We start from the raw sequence: 18,018 nt of genomic DNA on the forward strand, positions 1-18,018 counted from the left end.
TTTTTCCTTGAAGTGCCCTCCTTCCACTGAATCACTTTGCAGAAAAATTCCAAAAGTCCCTCAAAAAGACATTTAAGACTTAAAGGGGAAAAGGGAGTATATTAATTAGGAAGGACAAATTATAAGCAACTAAAATCTATTTTATAATGGAAAGGTTTGGCCCATTGTAATGTTAAGATGGATGATATGAGACCAATTCGCAATGTCAAAAAACACCTCATACAATGTTTCATCAGATGCAGTATGTCCCTTAAGAACAGAATCACTACTAAAACTCAGTATTTCCTCACCCAAATTAAGCAAAGTACCAGTTCTGTATCAGTGTCACCTGCCTGGCCAACAGATGAAACTATGTTTTTGTTTTGTTTCAGACATAAGAGAGAAAGCAAGCAATATGCTCTTCTTACTGGAAAGCAGGAAATAAGGAATTACAGATTAGGACATCTCATCCATTTACCATCTTGAGTGTCTGAAATTATACTTTTAAATAAATCCTGACTTTCACAGGAAGTAAACATAATGTCAGTACATCAGCAATCTCAGCAGTTAGGCCACCCATTCAGATGTCAAAGCACAAAATGAGCAAATTACATGAGAAACGCTGGCCTTAGTACACGGAAGAAAGTAGCTAGCAATTTAGTCATAGGCATAAATCAAGTCTACTTACTGCGGTACCTTCGACAAATCTCTTAACTTTCCTATATATTATTTCTGCATTGGTAAACATGGCAAACCATTGCACTCGTACTACAAGAACATTACTGAGGATTTAATCTGTGTTTTCAAAAAGCCCTAAAATTTTCAGATTCATGTTATCTAGGAACTACTGAGTAAAAGTTATACAACTGGAAAAAAAAAAATCTGCTACCTCAGTCTCCAAAAACTATCTACTACTGATAGGCCAGACTCTTCTGTACTAAAACAATATATACATTTATGTTCCATCATGATATATGGTACTGTCACTTCGTAAAATACTATTTGAACAAATGGTCCCAAAATAGCAAAAACAAACTAACAAGAACACTGAAGGCCATGGTTCCCCTGAGTGCCAAATTTCATTCATTCTAATCTATTTAAATAATGTCTCTCCCATAAATTAGATCATCAGATGATTCTCAATTCAGTAGTCTAAGCAGCTTCAACAGCTAACTGAAAAATGAAGTCAGTAATTTTTATTGGGGGTGGGGGAAAGCAGGACAATCAATTTATTAATTCAAGACCTGCACAGTACTATTTGGAGCATAAGAAGAAACCTGGAAGCAGCAGCTTCACTTTTCACACTAGGTTTACAAAGGGATTTTGGCACTTTTCACAGTAAGCATTTGGTAGTGGTAGAGATATTCTTTTACCTCAACATTCAAAGAGAGTTACTCGGATATGGAATTCAAATATTGACACAGTCATTAGGCTACGCAGGCTCCCTAAGTTGGTCTCTCTCTGCTCAAATCAGTCTGTTTTGTGTTACATAAAGCAAATACCTACCAGGTCAAAGATGAAAATATTACCTCTCTAAGGTCAGGGCATGAACCCAGGAAGAAATACACTTGTATTCCATTACTTCCTCCACTTAAGACAGAAGTTGTAAGAGAAGTCTCCTACACCCAGGCAAATACCCCAAACTCCAGATTCTACACGCTGCCAGCTCTTTTCTCCATGTGATGAATCGATAAACTCCTGAGAAAGCTCAGTGGAGAAAGGCAAGGGTGATGTGCTTGTGAAGCTCTGGGAAGAATGTGGGAAGTGACTGACCACACCTGTGAAAGCAAGCTGACCTTACACTACAATAAAGGGGACTGGGAAGTGGCGTTTAAGGTAAAGCGTTACAAGAGTTAGGGAGGTTGGCTGACTCTCAGTTGAATATATCAACTGGTTGTATAAATGTTTGTCCAGGAGAGCAGCAAGAGCATGAACATCTTCCTGAGATAACTAGACCAGCATGGGGAAGCATATACAGGGCTCAGCCCAACCTAGAGTATAAAAACTGAACAACTATCCAAAAGAGCTTTGAAGAGAGCAATGGACTGGAGCTGGCTTAAACCCTTTATGCCTTCCCAGTGACTGGGGATGCCCAGTGTTGTGATGGTGAGTGTATCAGAAAGACCTGTAATGAGAATCACATTTGTATTGTGATCCAACAGCTCTACGCTACTTATTTCTATTCCTAAACTACTTCTCAAACAATAAATAGTTTTATATTCTGAACAACTAAAGGGAACACTTACACAAAGTTTCACAAACATCTTCCCTTTCTGTGCTTGCAAAAACCTTAAACTAAAAGGTAATTTCCCCCTAAAAGTTCCACAGCATTGTGCCAACACAACAAGACGACAAGATAGATACCTAGAAGACACTTTCAAATCAAGTTCTTAGAACTCAAGGGACGTATTTATTGGTCTTCTGATTGCTATGTTTCCCTACCAGAGCTAATTCTTCTTTAGACAGAAACTGCCAAGAAACAGGATTTGATAGCATGGATTTTGAGCATATTATTTCAGTGACGTAACATTACAAATATTACTGTAAACAAAATCATCTGCCCTATTTACTGTGTCAGTGCAGCCCATCTCCCTTCTCAGCTAAAAATTCCAGGAAAGAACACTGATGTATTTAGTCTTCTTACCTCACCCCTTGCCAAAATGGATCAAATCACTAGTCTGTCTCTTCCAGTATCTGTTCTTCCATTACACTAGTACAAGGCATGTTCAATTCTCCAATATTTCTACCTATATCATGCAACATCGTGTGTCTGAAACCAAAAGAACTTTCTTCGTGTTAAGCACACAGTGCAAGTATTCCATTGGATTATTTTTTTACTTTAGCTTAGAAGGGAACACATTCCTCTCCTCTCTCTTTCATGAGAATATATTCCGAGAGTCTGGAAGCCAAATTCTTCACTGGTACAATTTCACTGAAAGTGGGGGGGCGGGGGGGGGGAGCAAAACCAAAAAATGGAAGCATGCCCTCTCAGGGGAAAGAAAAAAAAAAAGAGAGAAATCCACATTTTACTCTCAAGATGTGTCAAGATGAGTAAAATAAGCACAGCAAGACAGTCCCCAGTTCAATACTTGCACTATATGGAAGTAAAGAGCAAGAAAATCTTTCTGTATGATAGGCAAACCCTTCTACTACTTAAAGCAGTTAGGCAGTTAACTAGTGTCATTCTAGCAGAGTTTCTCTGAGAATAAAGGTATTCTGCTCGTGTTGTCAGAGCACATATAACACATTCTGCTAACCACAGCTTCCTTAAACTTTTGACAATTACAAAGACATTTTAAAACTCCATATCACACTTTTACTCCTAAAATGGACTGGACCTTTAATAGGTATAGAAATCATGCAAGGTCTTCCATTCAGAGAACAATCAGTAAAAGGACACCATCACAGGCTTTTGTGACATTGTAAATCTTAATTAAAATACAAGGAAATAAAAAACGAGCAACAGTTTCATTAGTGACACTTTTTTTTTGTTTTGGTTCTCCTTTTCAGTCCAGTCTTTCCATGCAGCAAAGGGCAGATATAAAAGCAAAGTTTAATTCTTGAAACCGTTATTTCACCACATTTTATAGACAGTAGACAGAGTTTACAAGAATAAGAAAATAAAGAGACTTGTTCACAGCTACTGGCACTCCTAGAAGTCCGTATCAGTTAAAACACAGGTCTGCACACTGGAAGAGTGATCAGTCAACTGCCCATCATTCACAAATGGGTAACCGGAGAAAAGGTGGAGAAAACTGAAGCTATTGTCATTGCTTAAAGAACAGGTAATAGAGTACTCTGATCACAAATCTAGTAAAGCAAGCATAGTTGTCAGTTTGCTAAGTTTCTGACATCAATACTTGTGCTATCTCCTAATCTGTCACACCCCAACACACTTCACCCTCATAATTTAAGTGCTGCAGCACACTACTGTTTGTGCAGTCTCATTACTTGCCTCGGAGGAGTGATGCGGCATTAAAAAACACCCTCCATCACAAAGAGGCTGATTTGGTTTAAAACTACACCAGTATGCAGATCTGGTTCACAATGCAACTGCTCAGACAGCTGTGCCAGCACAACTCGCTCACACGAAACAGCACTGGAACACGGATTGTTGGAAAAGTGACACAGAAACCTCAAGCCAGTTAAAGGCTGTCTTGTGAAACATTAAGCTAATTTTCATTTTTTGACTGTGATGTAGGGAAACACCTCTTTCATCGCACTTTTGTCTTTTTCACATTGTTCTTCCCCAGATGGCTATTCCTGAGAATTCTTACAACAATTAAAAATCTGGCAATGCTTTCTGGCATTTTCAGATATGATGATATGCATGGATGTTCAAGATGATGTGCCCTACAAGTCTGAATTTCCTGGCTGACTGTTCTAGAACACATGCAAATTAAAAATGTCCGTCTTTAACAGAGCCCTCTGAAATGACCATAATAAAATATTTCCACCCAGAAACACTCCTACCACTCCACCTTGCAAAGGTAGCTTTGGACTGAGCCCATATCTACCACTGATAACATACTGACATTTACTGAAGAAACAGAATGATTTTGAGAAGATCAAATTCATTGTTAGCCTTTATTATTTAGCATCAGCTTGAGATAACAGGAGATCGTTCACGTAAGAATAGAAATCCCTGACAGTGAGGAAGAAAACTGCAAGAACATGCAGGGTCACAGAGTATAAATCCTTTTTTCCTATAAGCATCATAAGAAAGGTGCGTTTGGTGTCACAGTTGTGAAAGAAAACAATTCTGCCTAGAACAAGTCACAGCTGTTGAAATGCACTGTTATTAAAATGTTTCTATGATAATAAAGCAAATGTTTGAATTGGTTTTTTGTCTACCAGAGATGTGTTTGTCTGAGGTACCTAATGTTGGGCTGGTCACATAGTCACCCACCTCTCAACACAGCTACCATTCCAGACTCCCCTCTCTATAGTCCGTAACTGCCTACTAGTAATGCTTATGGCTCAATAAGGTTTAACATCAATCAGACTGGCAAGTGATTAGTTTCCACAGTGAGAGAACATCAGAAATGGTTTCAAGTGGTTCTGAGCCCAGCACTTTCAACAACGCAACATTCCACTTCACGTCTAACCCACCTTCCAATCCTTTGCACACAATGCAGTTTCTTCTCCGGCTCTCACTATTGAGTTACAAACCAATCTACCAACTCTGCAGAGGAAGCAATGGCTGCTCTGGCTGTTGTTAGTAGCAGGAAACAGGCCAACTCTGCAGTGCTCAACAAGGCACCTTGCCAAGGCCACTTGCCTCTGCTCCATCACTCTCAGAGCCTGTGCTGCACACCACAGGAAAAGCTCTGACAGTAAGGTGTGCTGCTGGACTAACAAGTGCCAGGGTACTGCTGAAACAGTCAGCAGGAAGAGGTGGTGATTATGTTCCCTACTGTGTGATAGAAGACAGTCTTTAGGTGACTTAAAGATGATTCAAAAATATTAAGAGATTTGATATTTTGATATAGCAACTGTTTCGTAGATGTAAAAGCCCTCTCATCCTGGATCTAGCTGATGGAGTGCTTTTCTTACCATTACACTGAAAACACAGAAATTTGTTATCCAATCTCAGCCTTTTTTCCTCAGCTTTTTATGTTTTACAGAAATCTTTCAACTATCCCGACTCCTCCATGTTTATTTCCAATGCTGCCTAACCCAGTGTGAGGGGAAAAAAAAAAAAATCAAAGATCACAACTATTTGTTACTAGTTCAGACCAAATGAGAAGTGAAGGACAGATCATATCAAAGAAAATCAGATTCTGCAAGATTAAAGACTTCAATGAAGTAGTGACTAATACTGCAAATTTCAGGCCCACACAGGAAACCCAGATGCTTTAACCAGAACACCAGCAACCTTCACCAAGTTAAAAGAATCTTCTAAATACTTCCTCTGCAGAAAAAACGAAGACAAGAGATCAGTTCCCAGATGTCATCCATCTGACTTAAGAAAAGCCAGCTGACCATGCACAATGTATTACTGTTTAAGAACAGATGACTATTATGTCTTTTTTATTCCTCACCTAGGCTGATCACTTGCTTTTACATTCCCAAAGGAAAAGCCAAGAAAGTCTTAGGAAAAGTTCAGTTCACATTTTGGTTTATGCTTAGGACACTCTAATTCCACTCACTCCACATCTTTAATAGTTGAAAGTTCATGAAAGCAACTTTCCTTAAAACTATTTTCCATCACAGGACAGTATCAGAAAATACGGAGATTCCAAAAACCTACAATAAAGGAATTAGTAAATTGCTGGCTCAGTGATCTCCAACTTCTGCTATTCTGGTAGCAAAGAATTTTAATGGAGAAATTCTTGTATATAATTTTAATGAAGGGAAGATTCAAATTTCCCTAGTGCACTCTTCACCTATGAAGAGTTCTTGAACTGTTTTTCCTGACAGGTAACCTTACCTGTGGGGAAGGTTACTGCTAAGTCCTAGAAGAAGAGAGTGCTCTATTCAGAAAAGGAGACAACCAATGAATCATCTTTTGTCTCTTGTCCACTAAGTCTCATAGCATGCTATGCTGTGAGATGTATTACCTACGGGCTTCCTCCACCCCCATCCCACCCCACACACTCCTGCTCACAAGCTTTAGTTTGTCTAGTTTCAAATTCCCCAAGTTTGTCATATCACTGCACTAGCAAACTTAGACAAATGGTTTAAAATTACACGTTTTAACAGGACTCATTGTTAAGACTTCAGATATTTGTCTGAAAACATTGTGCAGTTTTGTTGAATTATCTGCTATACATTGCAAATTAATATAGGAATTGCCGAACTAGATAAAGCAAATAGCCATTTAATTTTGTAATCCAGTGCTTTCCTTACAGCAGTAAATACCAGATGCATCAAAGAAACACACACACAAAAATCCTAAAGCTGGCACTATCAAGCATCCCAACTATAAGAAAATTCCCATTTTACAGTATGCCTTGAATCTACAAATAAATCAACATAAATACAAGTAATTCCCTGAAAGAGTAACCCATTCTCCCCTGCCCTCACGTACTACAGCTAGCAATTGTGTGACCACAAAATGAGTTGATGCAGCAAGCTATTCCAACAGAAAATTGTTAATTATTTGGGCAGAGTTAGTGTTCCGTTGGATTAGCCAATTCAACTTACACAAATGCCAGATCCTGCAATCAAGCAGAGAATTTGGTCAACTTTTTTTGAATTAGTTAGCTTAGCTACAACATGAAAGCAAGCCAAGAGAGACATGAAGTCCTTATACGAGGCAAGGAGAAACAGTAAGGCTGGAAAGGGACAAGCCAAACACGGCTGCTGCATTCCGCAGTAGATCATACTGGACTAGTTTAGCTTCAAGAGTTTAGCTCTTAAGAAACTTAGGCTACAGCAACACCACAGTTTGAGCCAGTTTAAATCAGAACAGCTGTAATATCACCCTCCACTTTTTTCCATGCACGCATTCCTGTCCATTCCTGTGCACCAATGTTGCGCATGTCTGATTCAGTAACTATTTCAGCAGGTTCAACCCACCAAAACAGCAGAAAAATATTCATTGTTTTATGCAGCTGGACTTTTCCACTTATTTTAACTCAGCTTTTCCATTACAGATGCAGGTTCAGCATGCGGCCAGTAATACTGGGGCTGTGGGGAGTGCTTGGGATGCTGGGTCATCCTAAGTTTCAGCTGCGGAAGAAAAGGAACCAGCAGGGACTGCTGGGGCTATACTGCTGGCTTGCCTGGGAATCCGGCCACGCTTCCCATCCAGCCCTGCAGCACAGCAGTAAAAACAGTAACGTCCTGAGGAATTGCTACCGCTGTGTCCGCTGACCGAAACAACGCTACCTCTCCCTTTGGCCACATCAGCTACACATGAAATCTTAGTATTCTCTGACATACACCGATGTTGTAAGAGTCTCAGCATTGTGGAAGTTTTCCACATCTGTCTTTGGCTCTGGGCTTCAGTGGTATTTACATTAATGTGCTCTACTGTATACTGTACGCCATGTAATGGGTGGAAGGGCCAATTTTCAATTTTGGTACGTATCTCACTGTTCTGCTCAATTTTTGTAAGTTTAAGTGTCTTTTCCTCTCTACTTTACTTCTGTGAGATAAATCAAGCTTTTTAATGTCCTATGCTTAATTTTTGGACGCTGGAGTCTTCAGCCACGTTCCTGCCAGTCAGCAAGTCCACAAAGAAGTATCTGATTATGTCATCTAAAGAAATACATTTTTTAAGTTTTAAATAGCATCTTGTAATTTCCAACTTGACTTTGTAAAGTGAGCGCTATTTTAACAATGTACTTAAACTGCCTAGGTTTAAAAGGACAAAAAAAAAAGCTCTTATCATGAGTGTATGTGAAAACCTAACTATTACTTCCTCCAATACCATGCATTACCATCAGAGTTTGAGCCCTGTATTGCTAAGCTTTCAACACAATTAACAGCAGAACTGGAAGCAAAAGCAGGTTATTATCCACTGAAGATACATTCTCTTCATCAACTCCTCTATGCTGCACAAAATTTTACTCAACCTTGACCCCTCACACAACAGTAGATAACAAAAAGGGTACAGAATGTATTACCTCCTGGATTTTGTTCCAGGACACCTTTTCCTAGGCCAACTAAGAACAAGGAAAATTAAACACAAAACTTTTGCTTCTGTCCTCCACCAGAAATCTGTATCAAAACATGTGGGCAAGCACTAGAAAAAAAGAAAACTGGAAAATTCAGAGGGAAGATTTTTCATCTCTCCAAGAGAAAGAATTGTTTGATATAAGACAACTCCCACCTGCCCCCTCCCAAAAAAAAAAATTTAAAAAAATCACAATTAGCCAGTCCAAATTATTTATAAGGAAATTTCTATCAGCAATCTTTCAGCATTTTTTTCTCACTTCTTTTCAAAAGGTCAGTTATTTACATAGTTTTGAATTAACACTTTGTATGAAAATTCTTTTTTTCATTCTCTTTCTGGTAATTTCCTTAATTTTTCTCATTCTTGTACTATACATTCCTCAGCATTAGTCTTCCAATTTGCATACTTTATCTTTTCTTCTTGCAGTAGATTGCATTAGGAGACATTAAATGGAAGAGAGCAGAAAGCCCCACAATTCATGCTTGCCATATTTAATTCCCCAAAAACAGGCAGACAACAGGACAGAAGAAAACACCACCAAGAAATAAAAACAACAGTGAAATGCTGAAGGACTCATAATGCATCTTAGAGGCTGCAGCTACAGTCCAGGATGGCTGCCTTTGCAGAACACGCTGTCCAAAGGACAGCATGCTCAGAGCAGTAAGATGTTCAGACTTGCTGACATGTTGCCTTGATTTGAAGGCATCCTACAGAATTTCAAGTCTCTGATAAAAATCATAGATGCCTCAAGATAAAAGACAAAAATATGTAAATAAAAGTTTAGTAATACCAGAATCAAAAATCCTGTTTTCCCATGCATTTGTTTTATGCTTGATTGATTCATGCTACAATAAGGTATAAATTCTGATCAAAGTTCTTCCCCAGAGAGTTTCCCTCAGTTTTCCCTCCTGTACAGATTCCCCACTAAGGAGCAAAGTATAAGATCACATGGTAGCCTTCTCTTCAGGGCTGAGGGTACTTTTGTATTTTCTTCCCATGTAGAATTATTCTAATACACCTTTCAGAAATGTAATTCTTCCTTGAACCTCCAGTGGTATTTTTATTGACTCATACATGGGTAAGAGAAATGGAAGAGGTAAAGGTACAAAACAATGCTGCAGGCTCCTTCCTTTAGGAAATCCAAATCAAAAAGGTGGGGAAAAAAATATAATAATAAATGTTACACAGCTTGACATTGGTGGTATTAATATTCTTCCTATAACATAAGCTTACTATCTACAGAGTCATTTTACTTAACATTTCTACCACACCTTAACATCTTGCTTTTCCTTTTTAATCACCACAGGAAAAAATAAAAAGCTAATAGGAAAAGAGAATAGGTATCTTACAATTTAGTTTAAAACACTAAGTTGTAGTAATAGTTCAAATTATTTTGATGCATATACCTTGTTTTTCAGCCCCATTCCTTTTTGGCATGTACATAACTACACATCTGCACAGCAGCATGCTTTAGTTATGTCCCATTATTACCTCTAGTTCCATGACAATTCGTATTGTCCACTGAAAAGGCCTTTTAGTTCATTTGAAACCTGTTTGCTATGTTGGCGTCAGAACACAAACAGAAGAAAGAAGTCCCCCTGAAACACTTAAATGTGACCCATAAACTTCAAGTACCTATGTGAAAATGAAACTCTGTAATTTCTTCTTAATTCAGAGGTCCTATAGTCCTCAACCTGGAATCAACGAACTAAAGCAACCCTCCTCTCTGTTCTACAGAGGGAAGGTAAAAATAGTTCTAATGCAAATCAGCAGTTAATAATTATATTTGATTATCACAATAAATGCTAAAGAACATATCATGTACACCTACATGATTTAGATGATGTATGGTAGTCTGGCACACATGGAATTCATTATTAAAGAGTACAGATGCTCCATTTTACAATCGTTTTCCAAATACCCTTTCAGCACATTCCCAGCCTTAGCTCATTCTCACCAAGATTTCCATCCTCAATGGTCAGCACCACTTCATCCATCACCAAGGCCCGGAAATCTAGCTCCTCTTCACAGCACTTCGCCTTCAGTGCTCTCAGGATCTCCTGCTGAGGGTAGTCTTCTCTGATGCGACGGTCTGTTAAGAACCACAGCCTGGGTGCAACCGAACTGCACATCTTGGACTCGTCTTGCAACCTTCAAGGTTTCCTTTCAATGGAACTTCTAGATGGTGGAGAAGATGAGACTCTGTTAGAGTACATTTGCTCCCATCTTCACAACCTTGAGTAAAATTTTGTGCTCCCATCTTTGCTTCCCCGCTGTACCAAGTCCTACTCCCTCTGCACAAGTCAGTCCTTTCCAATGGAGTGCAACTTCCAACCTCCAAGCAGGAAAATAATATCTATGCCTAATCTGCAACAGAAGTAACAACAACAGAAGCAAATCCATTTACATTCAATGGATTGTAAATGCTAAAAATCAGGTCTTGGTCCTCATCCTAGTTTCATCCACAAGTACACACTTGACATAACTACTGCTACCAGTAGCAGTATCCCCCTTTCTTGACAATACTAAGAGACATGCCAAGGACTGAAAACATTTTGAATGGCCATCTCTGAAGGCCAGAATCTCAACTTCATGATTGGGTAGTTCCTTAGAATTGGAAATAACTCAGCCCCTCTTCTACGTACTGCTAAAACACTGGTGACAGATTTGATGTATTCCTTTCCAACATATATGGAAGACAACGGAGCATGCCCAATTCTTTATGTTAAAAAAGCAGTCCAGAAGAAAGAAGAAATCCATTAAAACAGAACTTTCCATTTAAGTATTTCAAGACTGATTTGCTCTTACAAATACTTCACCTCTACTGTGAAATATATTTAGTATTATCCAGAACATATTCATGGAAAAAAAAAAATGCAACAAGGAGCATCAACAAAATGTTAAGAATACTGAACACTAACACATGTAACCTAAAGCAAAATCAAGGTTTGTGCTAGCCCTTTCTTGCTCCAATTTTTTTTTTTAGTAAAAATCACCTTTGTACATAAACAGTACTAGTGAATTCAGCACCAAAGCATGAAAAAAAACCCAGTTCAAATTGAAGAATTTCAATGGCATTAGAAGTGATAGCAGCAAGGTACTGCTCCTTTTGCTTTGAATACAGAGGACTTGGTCTATTTTTGAATATATATTGAAATATTTTAAAAGCTGTAAAACAATCAGAGGTATGTTAATGAACTACTCATTTACACTCAAGATAAACAAAGCAGCAGTATGGTGTAGGGAAAAAGAATTCTGGAGAAAAAGAGAGCTGTTTTCTGTGACACATTTTAAACTTTCATATTAAAACCAAGAGGTAGAAATCATTGTTTTCACCAACATAGCTTAAATGAGTTTCAAACAGAATTGAACTCTGGCATAGAAACAGGAGTTTCATCTGGTGGTCCTGATGAAAGGACCTGGTGTCGACAGAAAAAGTAAATGCAGAAAGGCCATAGGTATACACCTGCTTTCATTTAATATTACAAAGGATTTTAGTTTCTGCAGCAGGTCTTGAGACAGCAGGTCTTGCTACAACCATAAGAACAAGCTGATTTTTTTTTTTTGTAATTATAAAACAAGTTTTTTCTACTAGTACAGCTTTTTGTTAAATGATAAAATTTGGGGTGATCATTTTTCTTCATGGTACTGAGAACCGTAATAACAACAAGCACAGACTGTGACTTTTTTTTCCATCGCTTTGATAAACAAGGAGCAACAATAAAGCCAAGGACTAAAGTTTTTCATACTAACAGATTGAAAGAAAGCAGAAGCTAGGGAAAGGCAATCACAGATGTAGACCAGCCCTTGACAGCAGTCAAGATGTTCAAGGTAAAGCAAGAAAACGAGTGTTTGCTCCCTGCAGGAAAACGGGTACGGGAGGTTGTAAAGAATATCTTTTGATATCTCAAAGAACCCCTTTTTTCTTCAAAGCAGCTGAAAGTGAAAAGGGCAAGGTGAGGCTTGGGCTTGCAATGGCTGACAATGGTCAGATCCTGCCCCACTTCTGGCTCTCTCAACAACGGATTTCTCTACATGGTAGTTTACAGAAAACTTCCTGGGACGACATCTTCAGCTAAGAATTGGGACACGCTATATTTATTTTTTCGGAAATGGCACTGCTATGGCACAGTTCCGAAGAGTTCCTGTCAATTTACCTTTATTTCTGCTATTTGCATAAATGACTGGGGAGACCAAACAGCCCCATCTACCGCCTCTCTTTTGAAAAGCAGCTCTACCTAACAGGCTAGCCTGCCTCATTTTAAAACACAGCTATAGAACATGAGTACATTAAAAAAAATACTAGATAGACTTTGTCATAATTAAAACAAAACAAAAAAAATCAGAAGCCATTACAGATTTTCAGTCTGTTTGGGGTTTTTTGTGTTTGGTTTTTTGTTTGATTTTGAGTTTTTTCCCCTCTCAGTACCGGTTCTAACACTGGTGCAAAGAAACACATAGCCTTCTCCCCATTTTTGTAGACTGTGCCAGGTAACCTGTGCAGGCAGGTAACAACCTCAAATCAGGAGGTAAAGATTAAGAAACTCACTTTTTTCCAACTGGAGAAATATCCTTTTCACACTAACATTCTGCTCCAAAAACCAGAATCTGCTTATCAGTTTCAGCCTCTCCTTATAATCTCTATTTTGATTGTGTAAGAAGTCTCACAGAACACAAAACCTACAATTTACCCTATTAACCCAAACATATTAACAATCCCTCCCACATTCTCGAGAAAATGGTCTGTAGGAAGAAAGCTTGCCTTATAGTCAGACGCACAAGACCATTAAGCTTTCAAGTTGGATGTGATTTCCAGAATTTTTCCCTGAAAACCCATTTAAATCTACAAGACACAGCCTCAGACAATGCTGGGTGTGCGTGGAATACTTCCTAATCCATGACAGCATCTATTGCAAAATAAGTGTAGTGAATATAAGGGTAACAGCAGATGTTTAAATGTCTTCAAGATGACCAGCTGAAACGCAGTTTTCACTCAAAGCTACTAGGGTCAATGTAAGTACAATCTTTCAGTAACTATTTAATACATTTATAAAGGGAATAGGAAAAAATCATCATAAACTCAACTGCATCAAACAGGCAGGGAGAGGTAAAAGGGTGGCATCAAAGTAAAAGCTCTGTGATAAAAACCAAACTAACTATGTATCACAGCAGCCAAGCAGTCACTGCTGCCTTCACTTCAGAGAGACGCTGTGTGGAACCGATTCTTAGCAATTTATAGAGGGAACAGCACACTCACCTCAACATTGAGCTGTGGCATCCCTGTATTGTTTAAGCTAGGCTTTATTCTGGCATTCACACAGCAGCTTCCTCCCCTCCCCATCACATGCAAACATATTTCCGCCTGCATTCCTTGAATCCGTAATACACCTTTAGCAGCTGTTCTAACAAAAGCATTCACTGTGCTACTTTTCTACTTTACATCATATGTGAGTATGTTTGATTGACATGACAGGGAATTCAGCCAATCAGATCAGCTGTCTAGAGAGATCTGGAAATCTTCTCTGAAGACCACTCTTTTTCCCTTGGCAGGGTCTTCATTTCACAGAGAGAGCCTTAGAGACCTGCCTCCAGAAATGGGAGGTCGGTCTCCATTGCCCATTTACTCCTTGTCCTGTCTTCAACACCCAAAAGCAGGAGAAAAATGGACTAGTCTCTTTTTATTTTTCATCATGATGTATTTTCCCCTAAGCTGAAACAAGAAAACAGTTATTAGGAGACACTAATTCATTTATGTATTACTGATAAATGTGTAACATATAAGATCTCTAATATGCAAAAAGATCATTCCGTATCCTTTCTATTCAGAATGCAACTACTCAATGCCTTTGTAAATTAAAAAGACTAGGTTGTTTCTTCCCTATGGAAATGACAAATGGAATCCCAGAGGTTTTGTAGCATTAGGAATCAATGTGATCTAGCTATCTCAACTGCTTGACTTGTGATCTGATGTTGTAGTACATTCCCATCAACTACAGCATGATCTGGGAAACAAGTTAGTGGAACAATTATTATCATCAGCCCCGCCCAGAATTGCCTTTTTTTTTTAGACCTTGGCTCACACTCTCAGCCTCAGTTTCAGCACTATGCAGCTAACACAACTCCGTGGATTTCAGCAGTTAATAGAGAGGTAAAAACTAATCTTAGTTTTAGCATACCTCTAGGCATGTTTAATCCCTACAGCTCAGATAACAGTAATAAACATCTCATGGAAGTGAGAAGGAAAGAGCAAAGAGACTGACAGCCATGATTGCCATGGGAAATTGAGAACTAGGAAAAATATAGCTCCAAGCACTCATCTCACTATGAATAACACTGCACCTTCACACTTACCATTAATGCATATCCCTCCACCTTCATACTTGTTTCCAGAACAGTGTTAGTCAAGTTGAAAAAGGTATTTTGCTTTCCTTTTTATCATAAATTAGCTAAGGCTTGAAACTGAGTATGCACTTCCAATAAATCAATCCTCTCTACCATTACAGTAGTTTCTAGAATGTTATTTTGGAGGCCACACCTCAAGACACAGAAGACCTAAGAACACTTGGCAGATGCTTACAAGTTATCTCCTTTAGAAGATACCTCAAGGCAGAATTTCATTATAAAGCCAATCTTAGGTAGCAGACCAGTTAAACAGCTAAGGAAGGGCCATCCAGCATGTGATCCATTATACGCTGCCATGGAAGTCCCTGTCTCATCTTAGTAAGAAGAGAGCAGTATTTGAAACAGCCCAGAAATATGACTTTCTATGTCATAGGGACAGCAGGTCTGAAAATAGTTCACAACCATTTCAAGTATAAAGCACAATTCTTTTTTTCCACACAAAGATACCAGAATGATGATCATCTAAAGAAAATCTTAAGGAAATAAGTATGGATGATGAATATAACCCATGGTGACATATACAGAGATAAAATCTGACATCTTGGACCACTTGCTAAAATTGCTTTAGAAAAATTAATCCAAGATAAATCAGCTCCTTCCTGACACTGCTGCTTCATGGTGATGCTTAAGGACAACCTCAAGAAAAATTCCTCTTACGTACCAGAGACTAGTTTTCTTAAGACTGTGACATAAGTGCTTGAGAATCTTTGGAAAAAACCACATTTTTAGAAACCGAAGAATATGAAAAATTAAAATATTTATTTAAATGCATTCTATGTAATATATTGAGCAGCTGCAGCGCAATCTGTCCAGTACTGCTGCATTATCATCCGCCCTCTACACATGCATCATAGAATTTAAAGTCACTGCAGGCAGGTGAACCCCAAGCACACCTCTTTGAAAGCACAGCACGGTATGCACCTCCTTTTCCCTGTGAGATTTGTAGACTGCAACAGTCAAAGGATATGGGAATATATTAATCCTTCCCATTCGTTCCCAGTACAACCTCCCAGCCCCGCAGACGGGCAACTGCACTTCCTGCGATAGCTTTCATGTGCTTGTCCCCACCTTTGCACCGAGTAATGTTAAAGATGCTAGCAGCAACCCTTCCAGGCACAATTGCCTCTAAAAGGCAGACATCCACACCCCCAGTCTTTCCTTCTCTGTGTTCATGCTTGCAAGTAGGTGATAACATTCCTCGTTCACACACCCCAGCTCCTGATCTCCAGTGCATAATCCATTCTCTTCCCTCTCTGCAACACTATCCCGATACCGGTCAGCATCAGCTACCCTCCTACTTCGGTCTCAGTTTTGTTTTGGTTTTTTTTCCCTACAACAGGCTCTTAGCTTTTTCACCCCCCTCCACTCTGCGTGTGTGTGCACGCACGTCCGTGCAAATAAAACATACATTTCCTCCCGCATCAGCTGCTTTTCTGAAGAGAGCTTTTTCCACCTCTGCCCAGGTTCCCCTGCAATGTGGTACAATACCCCCCTCTCATCCCCGATCCCTGTGTACACAGCCAGATTCCCTCCTCCCTTCCCCCACCCCCCTCTGTCTCTGTGCACGCTTCTCCCAGCACCAGTGGGGGAAGGGAAACATCCACTGTATGAATGAATGGGTGAAGAGACTTACCAGAAATTTGGTGAGCAAGGAGTGGAAGACGAAAAAAGAAAAAAAAAAAAAAAAAGGTACCAAAGACGGGTGCTTCCTTCAGTGTGTCAAGTGCTGCTTCAGTTCTGGCTCCCTTAATGAGCTCACGTGTCCTGCTAGGTACCCCTTTTCCTGGATCCTCTACTAGCCAAAAAGGGTGGCAAGGAAGTCTTCTGGATGCCTCTCTGCACTGCACTCCGAAGGAGGGGAAGGTACTACCGAAGCTCCCAAAGCAAGCAAGGGGTGATGATGGTGATAATGATGATAACGTTCTCCTGGTCCTATAACGGGCAATATCTAGCAGATGCCTCGAGGACCAAGATGGATTTCTGAGGGGGGAGAGGGGGAGTAAATGACTGTTACAATAATTCCCAAATTGTCCTCCCTACGGGGGGAGGAGGGGTAGGAAGAAGAGCAGTGGTGAAGAGCTGTAGCTTTCTATGTAAAATCTCAATCCTCGTGTCTCTTACTTCCTCAGAGCTAAACCCCTAAATGACTCTGAAGTCACCAACACCTAGGAAGAAGAAGGAAAAAAAAAAAAGAGAGAGAGAAACATCCCTATTAGACATAAACAAACATATAAAGGTATCTAATAAAGATAAACTAAATCCCAAGGGAAGAAAAGGTACCATACAAGACAGTAAGCAAAGCCAGAAGATGAGATGAACACAATTAGGGGAAATGTGCAACTCCAAATAATTTACAGAAATTTACTACCACAGAGACTCATTTCAAGGGGGGAAAAAAAAAAAAACCCAGAAGGTTAAGTAGTTTGCTCCTTTACTGAAGAATGTGCGTTCAAATGAAACATAAATCTGTATCTACACATGACTCTATGAAGAAATTTTTAAAATCTACGAAAACTATTCCTATTTATTTGTGTGAGTCTTTAAACCCCTCCCCCAGATTTACATTTAGAATTCAGATGAGGAGACTGGAGAAAAGTATGTTTCAGGCCAGAAGCGTATATTCCTATGCAATAGACCCCACAGTCGTTTATAAACAGTGACCAAAAAAAACCCCAAAATAACACTTCTAGAGGATGCTCGCTTAAATGATGGAGTTAATTAAAGACTAACAGTCGCACACTTTGAAAACGGAGCCCCTGGTAGATCCTAGGCAATTAAGTCACCCATGTGCAATTAGCTGTTGAAACATCAGAAAACAAAAGAGAAGAAACCTAGTTGTAAAGATTTCGTTGTACGACTCAACGACAGACACACACACCCCTGCATCACGTGAAAAAACTGCCCCCAACAAGCTCCGATTTTCACATTCACGCTCACGGGGAGCGGTTTTTCACTCCGTTTCAGCGCCCGCTTGCACCCACGAACGCGTGCGAGCCCGGGTGTGCAAGGCG

The 18,018-nt window shown here is 39.4% G+C and overlaps 1 protein-coding gene across 7 annotated transcripts in view; it reads right to left on the bottom strand.

The window, feature by feature from the left end:
• Positions 1-18,018, bottom strand: part of RIMKLB (ribosomal modification protein rimK like family member B) — a 101,465-nt gene that overhangs the window by 29,316 nt on the left and 54,131 nt on the right. For 2 of the 7 annotated variants that reach the window (XM_075762088.1, XM_075762073.1), the window contains exons 2-3: positions 16,641-17,172; positions 10,563-10,783 (exon numbers count right to left, since the gene is read on the bottom strand). In XM_075762088.1, coding sequence (XP_075618203.1) covers positions 10,563-10,737 — 175 coding nt within the window. In that variant the 5' untranslated portion in view covers positions 10,738-10,783; positions 16,641-17,172. Of the gene's footprint in view, positions 1-10,562; positions 10,784-10,884; positions 13,152-15,664; positions 15,713-16,640; positions 17,173-18,018 lie in introns of those variants that run through there. The other 5 variants (XM_075762119.1, XM_075762110.1, XM_075762079.1 and 2 more) reach the window with 4 other exon arrangements.

This window comes from Balearica regulorum, chromosome 1 (genome assembly GCF_011004875.1).
Source record: "Balearica regulorum gibbericeps isolate bBalReg1 chromosome 1, bBalReg1.pri, whole genome shotgun sequence".
Classification (NCBI taxonomy): Eukaryota; Metazoa; Chordata; class Aves; order Gruiformes; family Gruidae; genus Balearica; species Balearica regulorum.